Source organism: Planococcus citri, chromosome 1 (genome assembly GCF_950023065.1).
Source record: "Planococcus citri chromosome 1, ihPlaCitr1.1, whole genome shotgun sequence".
Classification (NCBI taxonomy): Eukaryota; Metazoa; Arthropoda; class Insecta; order Hemiptera; family Pseudococcidae; genus Planococcus; species Planococcus citri.
This window is the reverse complement of record NC_088677.1, coordinates 83,114,021-83,132,825: the sequence shown is the minus strand read 5'-3', so window position 1 is coordinate 83,132,825 and position 18,805 is coordinate 83,114,021. Positions and strand designations below refer to the sequence as shown.

Below are 18,805 nucleotides of genomic sequence, written 5' to 3'. Positions count from 1 at the left end.
ACGCGCTGACAGAATAGATTCCGGTGTACAAAAAATAACTTGTCTGTTTCATTTCATCTGTGGTTTCAGAATTCAAACGCCGAGCATAACGTAACCGTTCCGTTACAGATTCCGTTTCCTTACTTGCACAGAAAAATCCAACGCAACCGAATCACCAACGAACTCAGCCGAACTCACCCGACATCTCCTCGTTTTACCGTTTACCCTCCTCGTCACACCGCATTCTCCATCCCATAGATGAAAAAAAAAAAATAGTACTGACTCGTTTACAAAAGTGTGATGTGATAAGAATAGGAGAAATATAAGAAATTGAAGGACCTTCGACTTGAAAAACTCCAATTCCAATTGCAGACACCAGACATAACTACCAACAAGAGAGTAAGTAAACGGTTTTATTTGTTCGTTGTTTATACGCGTAATTCTAATTCGTATTATCGTAGCATACGCGTACGTCGATACGATATGCACTTCATTTGCGAACCGATTCGCAATTCGAGCTGTTGAATTATCAACGTTTCATTGTTTTCTCGTTATATTCGGTCATCATCTCCTCGCGGTGTATTTACGTTATATGTACATAAAAGCCACGGTGATTAACTTTTTACTCATAATAATATAATGAAAACACTCGTTTTCAGTGTGTTTACTACTGTAGTGTTACTCTTCTTCTAACACGCCAGACCCAGAGCTGTTCGGTGTTTGTGTTTTGCTGTCTGTGTACTTGCTGCGATCGTCGTCGTCGAACCAGTTGCAGATATATTTATTCCATAGGTAATGCGTTAAAAATTGGTGTACTCGATGTTCAATATGTCAGTGAAACAAGTACCTTTGACGTGCGGCGGACATACCAGACCTGTTGTGAATTTGGCTTTCAGCGGAATCTCCGAGCACGGATATTTTCTAATATCTGCCTGCAAAGGTAACCCTACCACTAATATAATTCTAGTTTATTTATCAACGCTTGAGTGTGCCGGAAATGTACTAAAGATGGTTTACTTTGCAGATGGTAAACCGATGCTACGTCAGGGTGAAACAGGCGATTGGATTGGTACGTTCGAGGGCCACAAAGGTGCCGTTTGGGGTGTCGCTTTGAACCACGATGGTACCAAAGCGGCCACCGGAGCTGCAGATTTCAGTGCCAAGGTATACCTTGATATCTACTCCTAGTTCTAATTAAGCTAAATCATAATATGCTACAATGTGTTCGTATGATCGGTTTCAGATCTGGAACGCTGTTACTGGCGAAGAGATTCTATCGTTGCAACATAATCATATCGTCAAAAGCGTCGACTTTTCATCCGATGGCAACTATTTTGTAACTGGTTCGAATGAAAAAATAATACGCGTCTTCGATCTCAACAAATTAGACGAAGGTGAGTGTACAGCATACAACATACCGGGTATTTAGTAGTAGAGATATCGATGATGCTGCCAGTAACCCCTCTTCCGCGTCCCCTGTCCCATACCCGTCGCCAGATCCGAACGAAGCAGAAGAAGGGTATAGGGAAAAGTAGACAACCCTGGAAGGAAGTTTTGAATTGCGGATGTATCGAATATGTGTGCGGTGTGGTTCACTGCAAGTCGCAAATCAAGGTGAATGTAATTGTGTAGGAAATGATTAGACACAACGATGATTAGCTTATACATTTATATACAGTACCTATCCGAACTATACTCAACGTTATACTTATTACAGCCTGACTATAGCAGAGTCCGGTGTTTTTTTTTTTTAGTTGTTTTCTTTTCGTAAGCTGACTATAAGAGACTTATTTTATGAATTCTAACAACGTTATAAGCCGTTCATCGGTCTTCTCGAGATGTAAAAGAAATGCGTCGACGATTCACTAACGGCGCTGGCGCTGACTGACGATAATATTGCGTACGTGTATGAGTATGATTATTATTGCCCGTTAAAACTGAACGTCCTTGTCCACTCTCTCAAAACGTTGTTTACGTTTGGTTTCATTGTACCGAACGATGCCTATATACATCGAAGTGTATTACGATGTATTATCAGTCGCGTATCGTATACTTTTATTAGTCTATAGCTATACGGATGATAGCGTACTTAATTACGAATTTAATTGCGAAAACAAAGGAAATCTTTTTTTCCCTATCGAACCGGAAAGGTTGCCGAGCAGTGTTGACCATTTTTAGTAGCGAGATTGGTTTTATACTCGATGGAGGCGATATTCGAGTTATGTAAATGTAGGTACTGCTACGTACTCGTAGAGAATTTGAAAAATTTTCCATTCGTGGTGATAGGGGTGGGGAGGGGGCTCGTTTTTTTCAGCTCGAGTTCAAAGTTGAAATTATTTGATAGTTGGGAGCTCACATAGAAATTTTTTGACCCCCCCCCTCTTCTTTCCCCTTCCCTCTCGTCACACTTGTCGAAGAGTCCTAATGGAAGATTATTCTCTAGCCCTTGTACTTGAAAAAAAATGACTCATAGGTCGTTTGAAAGTATGCTATCCAAATTAATTTTCATTGCAGAATTCCAAATTTTGAGTTAATTTTGGTGTAAAGCCCTTCTCCCGGAGGGGGGGTACCTGTCGGAAATGGAATGAAAATCGAGTGTGGTATCGAAATCAATGTATGTACTTATTTTGGGCAGGGATGAGGCCCCAAACAATTTTTTTTTCGGGTTTCGAGTTTTTGGGGCTTGGGCTTTCAATCAAAAATTTATTAGGTCTTGGGCTTGGATTGGGGCCCAAGAAACTTTGGGTTTGGGTTTCAGGGCTCAGTGCCGGGTGCTTGAATGAAAAGTTCAGGGCTTTCCTGGGCTTTTTGGAGCTTGTAATTGCAATTTTATTTTTAATGAAGAATAAAGTAACATCTTGTTTGATTTTCTGTTGAAAAAAAAAAAAAAAACATTCTAAGGCCAGATTCCGATTGCTTTTTTCAAAATTATTTGAATGGAACTGTTTTTTTAAAAATCAGAATTAAATTTTTTGGAATGTTTAATTATTGTCCAAATTTTTCATATTTTTAAGTATAATTTTTCAAAGAACAATGAACTACCTACAGAATATAAATAGGCACTGTACCAAAAACCCTGAAATATTTAACTTTTTGCTGAAGTTTTGTAAATTTGGGTTTCAAAGGCTCACGTTCGAGGCTTGGTTTTCACAGGAATAGGTTTTGGGCTTTGGGCCAGGGCTTTGTAGGTTACAGTTTTCAAGGTTTTGGGGCTTGGACATTCGGGCTTCAACGAAATAATCGGGGCTTTTTCGGGTTTCGTGTCCTAGTCCTGGGCCGAGTCTCATCCCTGATTTTGGGGTGAAAATTAAGATTTTGATGTCAATTTAGTTGTCCAACCCCTGTTCCCCTACCCCGACTCCAACGGAAGGGGATGGTCCTAAATTCCAATCTGTGGTTCGATCCTTATAAATTACGAAAAGAGTTAGACACTTCAAAAGTTGAAACTTCGTATAGAAGTGAATTTGAGGGTCGGGCAGATTTCATTTTTGATATCCATATAGTCCTTAAAACTCAAAATTAATCCGAAAGGAGGGTTATGAAATTGACATTTTTCAAAAAACTGGATTTAGGTGTCGGGATCTAGGGGTTTTAAGGGATAAGAATTCATTTTTGAAGACCATTTGAATTACAGATCCAGAATTTGTATCAAAATCTGGGGTTTTGAGGATGCAGAATTTATGTTTGAAGGCCATTTTGATCACAAATCTTGAAATAAATGGGCTCCTACGTGAAGGTTCGCATTATTGAAAAATATCAGAAAATAAGATAATATGGTGATGAAAATCTGGGCTTTTAAGGACGCAGCATTCATTTTTGAAGGCAATTTGGGCCTGAAATCCCAAAATGATGACAATGAGGGACGGGGAGGGATTACAAAATTGACAATTTTCCGAAAACATTATACGAGTATCAAAATCTAGAGTTTTAAGGAGTCAAAATTGATTTTTGAAGCCCATTTATAGACCACCGACTTCAAAATGGGCTCCAAAAGGGAGGTAAGGATAAAATTGAAAATTTCAGAAAAAAAAAATTCAATAGGTATCAAAATCTGAGTTTTTGGGGTGTGCTGGATTCATTTTTGAAGATCATTTGATCCCAAACCTTGAAATAAGCTCCAAACTGGAGGTTCAAAGTTGAAAATTTTCAAAACAAAAAAACAAGCATTCATTTTTGAAGACAATTTGAACCTCGCAACTCCAAAATAGACTTCAAAATGGAGACACAAAATCGAAAATTTTTTAACTGAAAAAAACGCGATTTGGGTATTGAGATCTGGGTTTTTGAAAGCGCAGAATTCATTTTTGAAGACCATTTGAATCTCAGACCCCAAAATGAGCTTCAAAAGAGAGGTATAAAATTGAAAATTGAGAAAAAACACACACAAAATGGGTATCAAAATCTAGGTTATTGATGGTGCAGAATTTATTTCTGAAAACAATTTTGAACCTCAAACCCCAAAATGGGCTTTAAGAAGGATGGAGCTCAAAATAATTTTTTTTTCAAAATTTGGTGTTGTGAGGGCGCAAAATTCATTTTTGAAAGCCATCAGTGCCCAAGATTTCAAGATGGGCTTCAGAAGGATCTTTAAAATTTGAAATTTTCAAAAAACACGACACGTGTATCAAAATTTGAGATTTTGAGGGGACAGAAATAATTCATTTTGAAGACAATTTTGATCCAAATCCTTGAAATTGGTTCCGAAGATGGAGATACAAACTTGAATATTTTCTAAGAACCAGATATGGTATCAAAATTTGGCTTTTTCAGGGCAGACAATTTGAACCTCAAACTCCAAATGAGCATTAAAGAGATGAGGGGGTACAAAATTGGAAATTTTCTAAAAACGCTATACGAATATGTACATACATATATCATAATGGAATTTGAAGAGCACAGGAATTAATTCATTTTTGAACACCATTCAGACCCAAGACCCTAAACTAAGCTTCAAAAGGGAGGTTTAAAATTGAGAGTTCTCTAGAAACGAGATAAATGGGTATCAAAGTTTGGGTTCTTAAGAGCGCAGAATTTACTTTTGATTTTTGAAGACAGAATTCAATTTAAACCTAAAACCTCAAAATTGGCTTCAGGGAGAAGAAGGGTACAAAAATTGAAAATTTTCCAAAAACACTGCGCATGTATGAAAATCTGTAGTGTCAGGACATAGAATTCATTTTTGAAGACCATTAGCCCACAATACTTCAAAATGGGTTTCAAGAGGAAGGTATAAAATTGGAAATTTTCAAAAAGCAAAATATGGGAATCAAAATCTGGGTTTTTTGGACTCTGTATTTATATTTTTTGAAAACAATTTCAACCTCAAATTCCAAAATGGACTTTGAAATGAAAGTATAAAATTGAAAATTTTCAAAAAATAGGATATGGATATCAAAATTTATATCTTTTTGAGGGGGCCTAATTCATTTTTGAAAATTCGTTGAATTCAAAAACCTGAGGGTTTGAAGATGTAGAATAATCATTTTCGAAGCCGTTCGATTTGAAAGCCCCCAAAATGAGCTCGGGGGAGGAGAAAGTAGAATATTTGACATTTTTAATTACGTTCGATGTTGACATGTTTCCAAATACCACTTCTTTTAATGAAAACACATTTTTTCGTCTCTCAAACAATGTTATTGATAAAAATTGAAATTAAATTGAAAATTTTCATTTCTGCTCAAAATCTTTTTTCTACGGAAAAAAACCTCTCTGAATTCGCCAAATCAGTGTAGGCCTTCTCGTATAGATCTCATCCCCCCTCCTCTCCCCCCACCACCATCACAAAATGAAATAAAATTCAATAAAATTTTGAATTTTTGATAATGTTTCATCTTTGGTCAAAACCATTTTAAATGTACCCCGTTGGTCTCCCAAGCAGTGTTATTCTCTTTACCCCCCCCCCGATAGTCGAAAAAAAAACATTTGAAAAATAAAATGAATCAAAAGTGGGTAGGTACCATTTTTTAAAAAAATTTCATTGTCATAATTCTACTTACAGGTACATAATCCCTTTTTCAAAAAAATCTCCCTCGGTCCCCCCAGCAGTTTAGGGAGGCTTCATACAAGGGCACTAATAGTTTTCGATTGGGCTCAGAATTGTTTTTCTAAAAAAAAGGGAGATAATTTGAAACCCGAATATTCTGACAAGAAATGAAAAATTATAATATGTATGTATTGTATGTATAAATTTTTTATAGAATTCAGTTTTTCATTTTTTATAAATCTCCCCCCCCCCCATTTTGAGAGCTCTGTTCAATTGGGACCAACATTGTAGTTTTATTCCTGAAAAAGGGTAATTTTGAAGAATTCTGATAACAAAAATAGGGAAATATGCGAACATTTTCCACAACATTTCTTTGTTTTATTTTTATTTATTTTTTCCTTTTTTTTGGAGTGGAGTGGAGTGGAGTGGAGTAGGGGGGTAGGGGCTCTTTACAATGAGACTACAATACAATATGATGGCATTTCTTGAACGAGATTCTCAGAAGAATTCTGACGTATAAATGATTTTTTTTATTTGAGTAAATTGAATTAAAAACTGAAAAGGTTGAAATGGTTTCGGTTTCAGTTTCGTTTGAGTTTTCTAATGAATTCCAGAATTCAAAATTGGGCATTTTTCATGTTTTTTTTTTTTTTTTTAAATACATACTTTTCTCTCTCTTAAATGTAAGAAAATGTGACTTTTTGATGAAATATAGGTAACAAATTTGAATGGTCTGTGAGTGCAAATTAATTCGTGATACAAAGAAGCCAAAAAGATGTTCAAAAATTCACATTTTCAATCATGAAGAAACGTCAGAAGGTCAAAACCTTCAAAAGTCGAATCTATGGGGCACTTATCCATCGATTTTCTGCCAAGTTTCGATGATGATGGAGGCTGTAGGTTCATCTGAAGATTGAAGGATACGAAAAAAGCTAATAAATCGACATCTCTGGTCCTGGATAGCTGAGTCAAATTGGGTGGGGGAAGGGGAGGCTGCTCCATTTTTAGTGAAAATTCAAAGAAGAAATCTTGAAATTGAAGTAGTATATTGATTATTATTAATTCGAAATCACCGAATTGGAATATTGGATCATGTTCCCGATACAATTTCTTCAACCCCCTCCCCCCATCGTCTCGTAACCTTGAACTTGGTCATCGATGTGTGATGTATTGTTTGTGGAGATTTTGAGTGTTCTGAATTCGAATATTCACTCTTTTTTTTCAAAGAAATGACCCCATAGTGCACCCCCAGCATTCCCCTCCTCCAATTTTGAAAAAAAGTTTGAAAAATTATTATTGAAATGTAGAGTAACCTTTGAATTGTTACCAATTCAATGACTTCTCTGATCTTTTAGTGTTCCTCAGCTCCGTATTCTGAAAAAAAAAAGGACAACAATACTTGATTGAGACTTTACATTTAAACCTAGAATTTCTTGCGTTTTTTTTTTTTTTTTTTTTTTTCAAAATTAGAATTTATTTTACCCCTTCTTAGGATGTTGAAACTCGAGATCCATTTTGAAAACCGGTTGCTTGAAAAGATAAACATTATCGTTCAAATGAAAAATCAACATCATTTGTGAATTTTAAAATTTCAGTACGCTCTTCATCATAAAAGACGCACGAAGTTCTACAGTCTTGCTTAATTTCAAACGTAGGTTTTATTTAAATTAAACATCCGATCGTTGTTAATTTGTATGCTAAAAAATTCATCTACGAAAAACGAAAAAAAAAGAAGAGAAGAAATCAACGCTTCAAGGCGATTTATTGTTTTCTAACCATTAATCACTTTTTTTTGTCTACCATTACCTTAAGTGTTTGTAGTGTACCTACCTATTTTTAATCGGATCATTAACAGATGGAGCTGTGCAACAGGAGGGAGGAAGAAGAGAGGAAGAGATGAATCGTAGGCTACACTTCAAACACATCCAAGTCATGAAAAGAAAAAAAAATACGCCCTGATACAAAAGGTATCATTGTTATCTGATATATATAAGAGAAGAGATTGCGGTAGTAAAAACCATAAAAAAAAACCTATAGGACGCGGAGAGAGAGAGAGAGATGAAGAAAAAAAAGCGCAAGAATAATTTATTATTCCGCTTTGGTTTCCTCTTTGTACGTGTACGGGTGTTGTTTATGTTCAATTTGCTTCCTTATTGGATGAAAGACTATTGGCATATGGCATATATGCGGTATAGTATGAGGGCAGTAATGAGACTGTTTAGACGTCAGACTTCGTTAGACCGACGATGACGACTGTGTCGTGTACTGTACATCGCGAATCGAGTCGTGGTAAAAACCCGGAAGGATATTTCAATTGGATTACGACGAGCGTTTTAGGTGTAGAAAAATATGTATTAAGGCATATTGCTAGAGTGTATGGTATATTTTTTCTACTATAGGCTATGGATTCGACCATCGAAAATGTATCTCGTATTTATAACGTGTATTCGGGCAGCTTTCAAGGTGATTGTCAAATAAACAAACCGGTGTATCGAATACGAATAGTTCGAGTAGATTAATTTTTATACTACGCTAGACGTGCGTGTAGATTGTTGTAAAATACGTACCTTACGTACTCGTATCTGGTAGCTCTGCCAGAAATTAGAATTGTAATGCATCGAAATTTAACCAAGGTTTTTTTAAACGTGTGTTTTCCTTTGTTTTGGATCAAATTCTGATGAGTTTTGGTACATTTATGATGGATTTTTGAATAATTAGTGCATCTGTATGTGGAATTTTCGAAAGCTGCTTTAATAATAAGTGTTGTGTGATTTTTGATGGTTTTTGACCTTCATTGTTCCTTATTTGATCGGTTTTCTTTATTGTGTCCCTTGAACCCCTGCTCCAAATCGAATATTTTGACACCATATTGACTTTTATGGATCTGAAACTGGATGAGAAGGGGAAAGGTGCTCCAAAATTTTTTGAAAATTACGAAAAGTCACTCAATTTATGAATTTTTGATTGATGAATAATTCCTCTGATTTGCTCACATTTTTCTTTTTTTCGAGTATTTTCAAAATATTGAACCCCCTACCCCCTCTCTCCCTCACTCCTTCCCTCCCTTCCCATATGAAAAAAAATATGAAATAGTTGCATTGAATAAATGATTTGGACATTGAAATGTGGGTTCTCAAAGATGTTCAGAATCGGAATTGAGTTTCCCAGAAAAGGGTTTAAGATTCATCATTTCGAAAAAAAAAACAGCATGGGTATCGAATTATAGGTTGATTCTGATTGTGAAATTGAAACATTGAAAAAAAACGAATTATTGCTCAAATTATGTTACGATTTCCAAAAATTTGAAAAAAAAATGATGAAATTCCGAAAATTACGACTATACTGGATTTTATATTTTGATTTCTAGAGAAAAAAAATTATATTCATGATTTAAATCGTTTCTTTCAGAGGAGACACTGTACCAATTTTTTGAAACCTTGGGTATCAAGCACAGTTACGAGGTTCCAGGGGGCTCAATTTTGATTTCGGGGCCATAGTGATGTGTATCAGAATCATCGCCCTTGAAAACCACATTTCAATACCCTTGCCACGTAATTCGAGGTTTTGAAAAAACGTAAATGAAGCTATCTAGAAATTCAGGATTTTTGAAAAATTATTGTCATGTTTGCCCATCAAAATTAGTTGGAATTTTGGAATACAGATTTTTTTGAACATTTTTTCCGAATTTCTAGCCCAAAATTAAGCCATGATTTTTGAGATTATTAAAAGTCTTGATGCTATTTAAATTTTACTATATAGAAATGTTTTTAGAACATTTAAATTTTAATCCCAAAATTGGGTCACGAATTGGAGATTTTCGAAAGAATAACAATCATGTTGACTAATTACAAAAATGGAGTAAAATTTTACGAAAATTTCAATTATTGATGTGAAAATGCATTTTGGGCACTTTTAAAGAAGAATTTTGAGCCCAAAATTGAGTCATGACTTTCGGGATTTTTGAAATAATTGTCATGTGACTTATCAAAATGGGTTGATGTCTCGATAGTTTAAAATGCAAGGGCTTCTTGAGCACTTCTAACGAGTTTTGAATCCAAAATTGAGTTATGGGTTTCGGAATTTCTGGCAAAATGCCGGTGACCTTTTTTAAAACGAGTTGTTTTGGAAGAAATTCAAAAGGGTTAAAATTTCGGAAAAAATTAAAATATGTATTTCTGTCAAAACTTATTCTGAGCTGCATTTTTGAAGAATTTTATACCAAAAATTGAGTCTTGATTTTTGGAATTCGAACAAAAAATGGCATTTGACCTATCAAAATGATATGAGTTGAAATTTCACGACGATTTGAAATATTACCATGAAAATGCTTTTTGAGCGTTTTTGAAGAATTTCGAGCTCAAAATTGAGCCATGACTTTTGGGATTTTTAAAAAAATTCCGAAATTCTTTTCAGCATGGGTTAAATTTTTGAGAAAAATTCAAATGTATTTATTAAAACCTATTTTGAACGTTTTTCAAGGTTTTTGAGCCCAAGATTGAGTCACGATTTTCGGAATTCTTGCAGGGTGTCCACAAGACTGGAAAACCTGGAAAACCTGGAAAAGTCAGGGAATTTGGTCGGTCTGGAAAAGTCAGGGAATTTCGTAATTTTCACGCAAAATCCCTGGAATTTTGAAAAAACGATCAATTGTAGGACCTGTGATGAAAGAAAAACGTCATTTTTTACTTCTCGAAAGCTTTTGCCCTCGCTTCGCTCGGGCTTGTTTTCTTTTCTTTTTCAAAGACAAGATGGCCATTGATAGATAATAGTAATAGAAATCAAGTTTTGAAACCAAAAAAATGAACTCCTCACAAAAAAACATCGTTTTTACAAGTATGCATCTTGAAATACAAATTTACAAGAGCTTTCGCCCTCGCTTGGGCCTGTTCTGTTTTCTTTGTCAAAATCAACTTCCTTCGAAAAAAACATCATTCAAATTCTTAAATTTTAAAAGCCAAAAAAACTACTTGTCTTCATAAGAAAAAACCTCGTTTTTATGCCTCTCGAAATGCAAATTTTCAGAAGCTTTCGCTCGAGCCTGTTCTCGTTTCTTTTTTCAAAGTAACTTCTTTAAAAAAACATCATTCCAATATTAAAATTTAAGAAACCAAAAAATGAACTCTTTGCATTAAAAAAACCTCGTTTTTAAGCATCTCGAAATGAAAATTTTCAAAAGTTCTAGCCCTCGCTTCGCTCGGCCCAATTTGTTTCTCATTTTAAAATGAACAAAATTTCATATTTTCAGGCCTCCAAAAATTCAAAAAACAAAAGAAAAATTTGTATAAGTCATATGAATATGAATATTATATAAATTGGCCAAAATTGATGCATGTTTTATTTATTTTTTTTAATTTAAAAAGTTAATAATCGAAGTTCAGCTGTTTTTTATATCCGAAGAAGTATCCAGTTCGAAGAGGAGCTTATGAAATAAAATTACACCCCTCCCCATTCATCTTTAACTAAAGTGTGGAGTAAGCATAGAAAATAAAAAAAAAATGTCTGGAAAAATGGAAAAATTGGTCTGGAAAATCTGGAAAAGACAGGGATAATCATTTCCAGAAATGAGTGGACACCCTGTCTTGGGAAAATCCAGTGCTACTTTTCAAAATACATTAGATTCCAATTTGGGGATAAATTCAAATATTTGTATAAAAATGTATTACGAGAATTTTTGAAGAATTTTGAGCCCATGATTGAGTCACGATTTTCGGAATTTTTGGAAAAATCCAGTGCTGCTTTAAGTTCCAATTTGAGGATAAATTCAAAATATTTGTGTAAAAATTTATTAGAGCATTTTTGAAGAATTTTGAGTCTATAAAATTGAGTCATGATTTTTGGGATTCTTGAAGAAATGCCACGTGCTGACTCATCAAAATGGGTTGAAATTTTCCTAAAATTTCAAATATTGAGTTATTATGCTTCTAGAGCACATCTGAAGAATTTTGAGCCCAAAACTGACGTGAATCACAATTTTCCAACCTATCAAAATGGGTTGAAATTTCGGGGTAAAATTATTCAAATATTTCTAGACCTATCGAAGCTTTTTCCCAATATTTTTGTAGAATTTTGAGCTGAAAATTGAGTATCAAAATGAGCCCAATTAGGTAATATTTCAAACATCAGGAACTTACCTAAATAGTTTTTTTAAATTTTTAATTCGTTTTGTTTTGTGATATCGCTGGGTTTTCTCTGTATGCAATTTAAAGTTAACTCAATTTTGGATTTAAAATTCTTCAAAAATTCTCAGAATAAATTTTGATTAAAATATTTGAATATTTTTTCCAAAGTTTTACCGCATTTTGAGGTAGATTGCGTGACACTATTTTACATAAATTTAGAAATTCAGTACTCGATTTTGGGCTCGAAATTCTTCAGAAATGCTCATAGAACATTTTTTGTCGCAATTTTGAAATCGTCGCGAGATTTCAACCCATTCTAATAGGCTGCATAGCATTTTTTCAAAAGTCTCGATAATCACGACTCATTTTTGAACTCCAAATTATTCAGAATTGCTCAAAATTTTTTTTTTATTGATATATTCGAAGTTCTCGAGAATTTTTAACACGTTTTGATAGATCACAAGGTCACTTTTTGAATAACTCTAAAATATTTCATTTTTACTTGAAATTTGGAGGGGGGGTAACCTTTGCTTTAGTGTGCTAATATTTATTTTTTTTTTTTTCGAAACTTAGGGTCAATGGGCGTGAAATAACTCCTTTATTCAGCGGATATAAAATTTTCTGCGCTTCTGTCATTTTTCGTGCTGTTCCTAAATATCACACTTGAGGGTCATGGGCATTTTTTTGTGTATGTACCGATTCTCTGGTTTTAAGATCAAAGAAGAATTAATGTGGCGACAAAATGTGCAAAAATGACAGAAATTTTGATTTTCAAAATTTTGGAGACATTCAACCTATCTTTCTCATTAATTTTTCACCCCCCCCCTCCCTCTTCCATCGCCTCGATTGTGATTGAAAGAAGTCAAAATTATTTCCTGATATTTATCTCTTCCGAATCCTCTCGTTTGGATTTAAATTTTGGCTATACATAGATGAATTTTTTGTATTTTTGCTTCTAATTTGGGGGCCCTAGCTCCCTCTTAATGATCCTTGAAAATTCCTAATGATTTTATTTGGATGTTCCTGGCAATGAGCTCATCTTCATTTTGAAAAAATCGACCTCCTAGGGCACGAGTTGAACTAAAATTTGATTAATTTTTTTTCTCTCAATAAAACAGTCGAAAATCGAAACAAGTTAGTAAACTGGCTGTATCATTGGTATTTTAATTTAAAAATGTATATTATTTTGTTATAAGTAATTAATAATGAGAATTCATAATAATGAAATTAATTTTTTTTAAATTACAGCTCCGGCTACCTTTGTCGGCCATACCAATAATTTAAAACACGTCACGTTCTTCAATAATGATAAAATGCTGGTATCTTGTTCCGAAGATCAAACGCTCAGAATATGGGATAGAATATCGGGTCAAGTGAGTACATCATGTTTGCAATTTTACGCCTCACCATCAATTTACGTATATTTTCAATTTATTTATTATTAAATACTAATCCTCTTATTGATAATTTTTTTGTTTCGACGTAGGAAGTGCAAAAAATCAATTTTAGTTCGTGTCCGAATAGTTTAGAAGTATCTCAAGATGAAACCACCTTCACCGTCGCTCATGGAAATTCGGTCTCATTCCTTACTTGTGATGGGTAAGTGAAGTGTTGAATTTGTAAATACAATGTTGTTATGATATTTTGTAGTAGTCGAGGTACCTGTAGAAGTACGTAATACACTACGCAGTTCAATAAAAAGCAAATTACAAGTGTTTTTTGGCGTAAACCAAAAAAAAACACTCGCACGAGTGCACGTGCTGCGGCGAATGATCGTCGAATCGATTCACTTAGGCAATAGGCACCTACCTACGTAGATCATTTGTCAGGTATACGAGTATTGGAGTAATTTGACGTTCTATTTTTACAGATTATCGTGCCTTCAAGAAATGAAAATCCCAACCAAAGTTTATTCGGCTTCGTTACATCCGAATAAATCAGTATTCGTGTGCGGTGGCGAAGATTTAATCATGTATAAATACGATTATATTTCCGGAATCGAATTAGGTGAGTAAAATTATTTATAGTATCGTAGTTGTACTTTAATTACACTACCTACCTACCTGGTGGGTTGTTTCGAACATTGTTTGTGTGCCCTTCTAATTGATGGGTCGGCAACTCTAGTTACGTTGGTGTGTTTGCCTGGTATATGACAAATCTTGAAAGTTTTTTCATGTCTCGTAAATTTTTGACTCGATGGAGGCGAGATTTACTGCTTCGGTCTTTGAAAAAAGTGTGTTCGGAATACATTTGATGATGAGAAGGGTTGAAAGTCGTTCTTCTTTTTTTATATTATGACAACTCATTTTCTCGGTGAATTTTCACCAAAATTCTTTAAGTGAGTAGGTAGTAATTTTTGAATATTGAAATTAGTAAATTGCCAACTCGTTATATTATCAGAATGTCTAAAACAAAAATGATTTGAGATATTGTCCAAAGAATACCAAAAATTTGGCGAAAAGATGATGAAAATCAGAAAAAATGACACGAAAGTTGCTCTAAATATTATGGAAAGTGTCCAGTTGTTGCTCAGGATGATTGTCTAACAGGTACTCCCAGCAAATAAAAAGTATTTATTTTTGTCAAATGATCTTTCTTCTTCAAAAAATTCAGGAAAAGGTACTTTTTTAAACCCAAAAGTCCTTATTTTTCCGAAATTTTAAATTTTAATTTTTGATAAAAGTTAAGCCAGAAAATGATCGTTGAAAATTAATTAAGACTTGAAAAGACAGCAAAAATTAAATGGCAATTTGAATAAAATTCAGAAGAAAACAAGCATGGAAAAAATCAACAAAATATTGCCAATGTTTGGCAAACTTTTGAAATATGGCGCAAAATAAAGAAAAATGGCAGGATAAGTTGAAGAGAAGCTTAACTTGAAACCCCGTCAAAATTCAACTAAAGTGTAGAAAGATTGCTAACATTCTAAAAAATGTAGAAAGATGGCTCACTATATTGAAAAAATCTCAAAACTGTCGGAAAATCAGTAGAATTTTTAAAATCCTACCCAATTTGTCAAATTGCTGCAAAAACTAATTAGCCCCTGCAAACATAGAAAAAATGTTCAAATGTTGGCAAAATTGATGAAATTTTATGTGTAATAACACAGCTGGAGCTGCTAAAAAACAGTAAAGAAAGAGAAAAAGAAACCATTTAATCTCATGACATTCATGGTGTGGAAAGACTGCATGCCCCACTGAATCAGAATTTTACCATTTTCAAGACAAGCTGATTCATTTCATCATTTTTCAGTTTTTGGTTTTTCAAACAGTAAAACTTGAAACCTGGTCAAAAAAGTATCTTTTTTGTTTCCAAAGAATAAATTTGAAAATTTAGTTAATAACATTAGACTCTGCCCAAAATGCACATGATTTCTCTTGCCTGCATCTTAAAAGTTGACAATCGTTTCCTTACCATTTTCAAGACAAGTTAATTCATTTCATCATTTTTCAGTTTTTGGTTTTTCAAACAGTCAAAACTTGAAACCTGGTCAAAAAAGCATCTTTTTTGTTTCCAAGGAATAAATTTGAAAATTTAGTTGATAACATTAGACTCTGCCCAAAATGCACATGATTTCTCTTGCCTGCATCTTAAAAGTTGATAATCGTTTCCTAGTTCCATTCCAGTGATTCCATACAGAGCATAAGGCTGTCAGTTGGCCCAAAATCAGGACTTGAAAACCGGATAGATATCACTCTCAGTTTTGGTTTCGGTTTTATGTTTTTTGAAAAAGTGAAGGTTTTGGTTTTGGTTTCTTAAAATATTATCTCTCTCCTTCCAGTTTTGGTTGAAGATTTTGATTTCAAAGGAATCAGTTTCTTTCTACATTTTTTAGAGGGAAGAATTGGTTACGCTCTTGGTTTCGGTTCTGAATCTGAGAAAATAATGCTCCCAGTTTTGGTTTTGGTTTTGATTTTAAGCAATTGTAATCGGTTTTTGGGGTTTCAGTTTCAGTTTGCAAGCCCTGCCCAGAATAGCCCTTAAAACTGGAACTACTCAAAACCCGATTCAAATTACTACCCAAAACAAACCAAAACTCAACCCATTATAGTTTTCCAAAACCTGAAACTGAAATAGATTCAGATTTCAATGTTACTCTCAACCTGTAACCAGAACCCAATATCAATTCAAATCATTTTGGTTTCGGGTTTTTGGGGAAAACATTGAAATTATGTTGAAACAATACAAAAATACTGGTAAAAGCATCAAAGTCCCAGAAAATCACAAAAATATTTCAGGAAATGGCCCAAAAATCCATTTACTTGAAAAAAGAGGTGCATTTTAGAATCTTGTTAGAAAGATGTCAATGAAAACTTGGGTTAAAAGCATTCAGATGAGCATTAAAATCACTGAAAATTATATGTCACTTCTCATTGAATCTGACCCAAAACCGAAATTATTTTTCAAGAACCCAAAACCAAAACCCAACCAAAAACAATATAATTTTATGTGAACCCAAAATAGATGTAACAGAATCCAGATGATTTTGGGTTAACCTCAATGCAATCACATACATGATCTTTTCCTTTGTCCATTGCATAAATTGTCTCACTCACTTCATCCAGCAAGATTTGTGTAGAGCACTGTGTTGTCCCAACTACCAATTTTTCAATTATTTTTCACACCACTGATTTAAAAATTATTCCAGCCACAGTCTTTGCCATAGAGAGTAATGCCAGGGTTGAAAACCATTTTGAATTGGTGGCGACAATAGTGGTTTTCAGAACCTTTGAAAATGACTGGTTTTAGGTTCTGGTTTCCAAAAGGTTCTCAGTGTGCTTTAACATTTTTTTTCTGGTTTCAAAAGGTAACTTTCTGGTTATTGTTTCAAAGCGGGTTTAAACTTATTTCAAATGCAAACTGTTTTTGTTCCTCTGGGTTTCTCTTTCCAAGTCCTGTTTCATGCCTTTTTTTGTACAGCTCTGTGCAATATCTATCATATCTATAGATCTTTCATCCATCCAGATCTCCCAAGTCATAGATAAATAGTATTAATTGAATTATTCAAAGTATTCCATTCCCTTTCCAGTATCTTAAGAATTGGTAAGTAATAATTTCAGTACTCATACCATTATTTTTTCAATTGCAGAAGCATACAAAGGACATTTCGGACCACTTCATTGCGTTAGATTCTCACCTGATGGAGAACTCTACGCTTCTGGTTCAGAAGATGGTACTGTGAGACTTTGGCAAACTAACGTTGGCAAATCATATGGCCTGTGGAAATGCGCTGATGAACCTAATGTGATCTTTGATGAAAATCAATCCGTGCCAGTTAGCGTTTAGATTTACTCCCCCAAACCGTCACCTTCAATGATGATCTTTCATATGTAAATCTAAAACGAATTACCAGTTACGGAAGGTCTTCTTTTTTTGTAAATTTATACTACCCGCGTAATTTATTTTCCATTTTTGTAATATTTATCACGTCGTTGTATTTTCTAGCCGATTGATTTTTGGTAATTTTATAATTGTAATTAGCGTTCTTCGATAATGATTTACCGAGTAGTGGAGAGAGTTGAACATTGAACCTGTGAATGTATTTTAAGCTCTACCTTGGTAATTTCAAATTACCTTCTTCCACCTTATTATCAAAATGTTGAAAAACAATTTGTTACATGTTCCTTTCCTTTTTTTTTTTAAAAAAAATTGCTTCTTATGAAAGACAAATTCGATGTGACATGTGTCACCATGTCTAGTCTCTCTGAAGTCATTGATATTTTGGTAAGTTATGCTGTTGCGATGGATGTATTGTACAATTGAGTACATCATGCATATAAGCATAGCTCTATACCAGTGTTATGTGGAGGAGGGGTAATATAAATACATATTTATTATTAGTATCATGTCATTTCCCCTCCTTCAATGTGATGTTGTTTTTTAAAAATAATTTCTTCCATTGTCGATTTTGATAATCTTATTTGGCCTCGGATAGAGGTTGTATTGTTTTTATAGCATATACCTAGACCGACTTATCTGTGTTAAGGAAGAGGGAAAGTATGGCGAGATTTTAAAGAATGTGATTTAGAACTAACCGAATCGATAATAAATGATTTTTTTACAAACGTGTTGTGGAAGCTTTTTTTTTGGTTTTGTTTTGCTTAGTAAGTCTCATTTAGATTTAGTCTCTTGTTGAAATGCTATGGCTTGGAGTTGTAAGATCATAAATCATAACAATCTTGTTACTGTACTGTCACATGTAGTTGAAACATGTGAGCATTATGAAAACAAAAGTTGTAGTTATGATAATTGAGGAGTTCATTTCTGAGGCAAGCCAGTTAGTTTCAGATCGAAGGAAGAAAATCCTCATCAACAGTGGAACAACTACAGGCAGAGAAATCTTGTAAGCAAAGGCCGACAATAACTAGTTTTCCATTAGCAGTTCATGGTATCACATTTAGCCTAGTTTCCTCCTGTCCTGAAGTATCTACATCCGTCGTCAACAGCATTACATCGGTAAGTGAATCAACTCAAAACATTATTCAACTCCTCATTTAGTTTTATAGGATTATTTTTTTCAATGGATATTTCCATAATTTAGTAAAATATTGTGATAATGCTTTGGCATGTAAAACCTTTTGGCTTTCAACGCGGTTTTTTCTGGTTGTGGTCTCAATACCATTTAATCAATGTATAATTCACCCAGAAATTACACTCTGAGATTTACAGAGATGTCCTTTTTATCACAATTTTTTGTTTGGTTTTCATCTCATTTGATAAAATT

At 34.0% G+C, this 18,805-nt stretch overlaps 1 protein-coding gene across 3 annotated transcripts; it reads left to right on the top strand.

Moving 5' to 3' along the window:
• Window positions 1–222: 222 nt before the first annotated feature.
• Window positions 223–18,146, top strand: wmd (serine-threonine kinase receptor-associated protein wmd). 3 transcript variants are annotated; one of them, XM_065353879.1, is made up of 8 exons: window positions 223–378; window positions 639–919; window positions 1,004–1,143; window positions 1,223–1,373; window positions 13,330–13,454; window positions 13,568–13,680; window positions 13,952–14,088; window positions 17,171–18,146. In XM_065353879.1, exons 2-8 carry the CDS (start codon window positions 799–801, stop codon window positions 17,365–17,367), a joined length of 984 nt encoding a protein of 327 aa, XP_065209951.1. In that variant the 5' UTR covers window positions 223–378; window positions 639–798; the 3' UTR covers window positions 17,368–18,146. The 3 variants fall into 3 exon arrangements, with proteins under 3 accessions (XP_065209951.1, XP_065209953.1, XP_065209952.1); XM_065353881.1 differs by having other exon boundaries at window positions 229–378; window positions 681–919; XM_065353880.1 differs by lacking the exon at window positions 223–378 and adding an exon at window positions 385–589 and having other exon boundaries at window positions 681–919.
• The last annotated feature ends 659 nt before the right edge of the window (window positions 18,147–18,805 follow it).

Bases quoted from the DNA above. Each gene is read 5' to 3' on its own strand.
- wmd (XM_065353879.1), top strand. From the start codon at position 799: ATGTTCAATATGTCAGTGAAACAAGTACCTTTGACGTGCGGCGGACAT. The intron at 1,374-13,329 runs GTGAGTGTACAG...TTTAAATTACAG, and splicing joins TCTCAACAAATTAGACGAAG to CTCCGGCTACCTTTGTCGGC. The intron at 14,089-17,170 runs GTGAGTAAAATT...TTTCAATTGCAG, and splicing joins TATTTCCGGAATCGAATTAG to AAGCATACAAAGGACATTTC.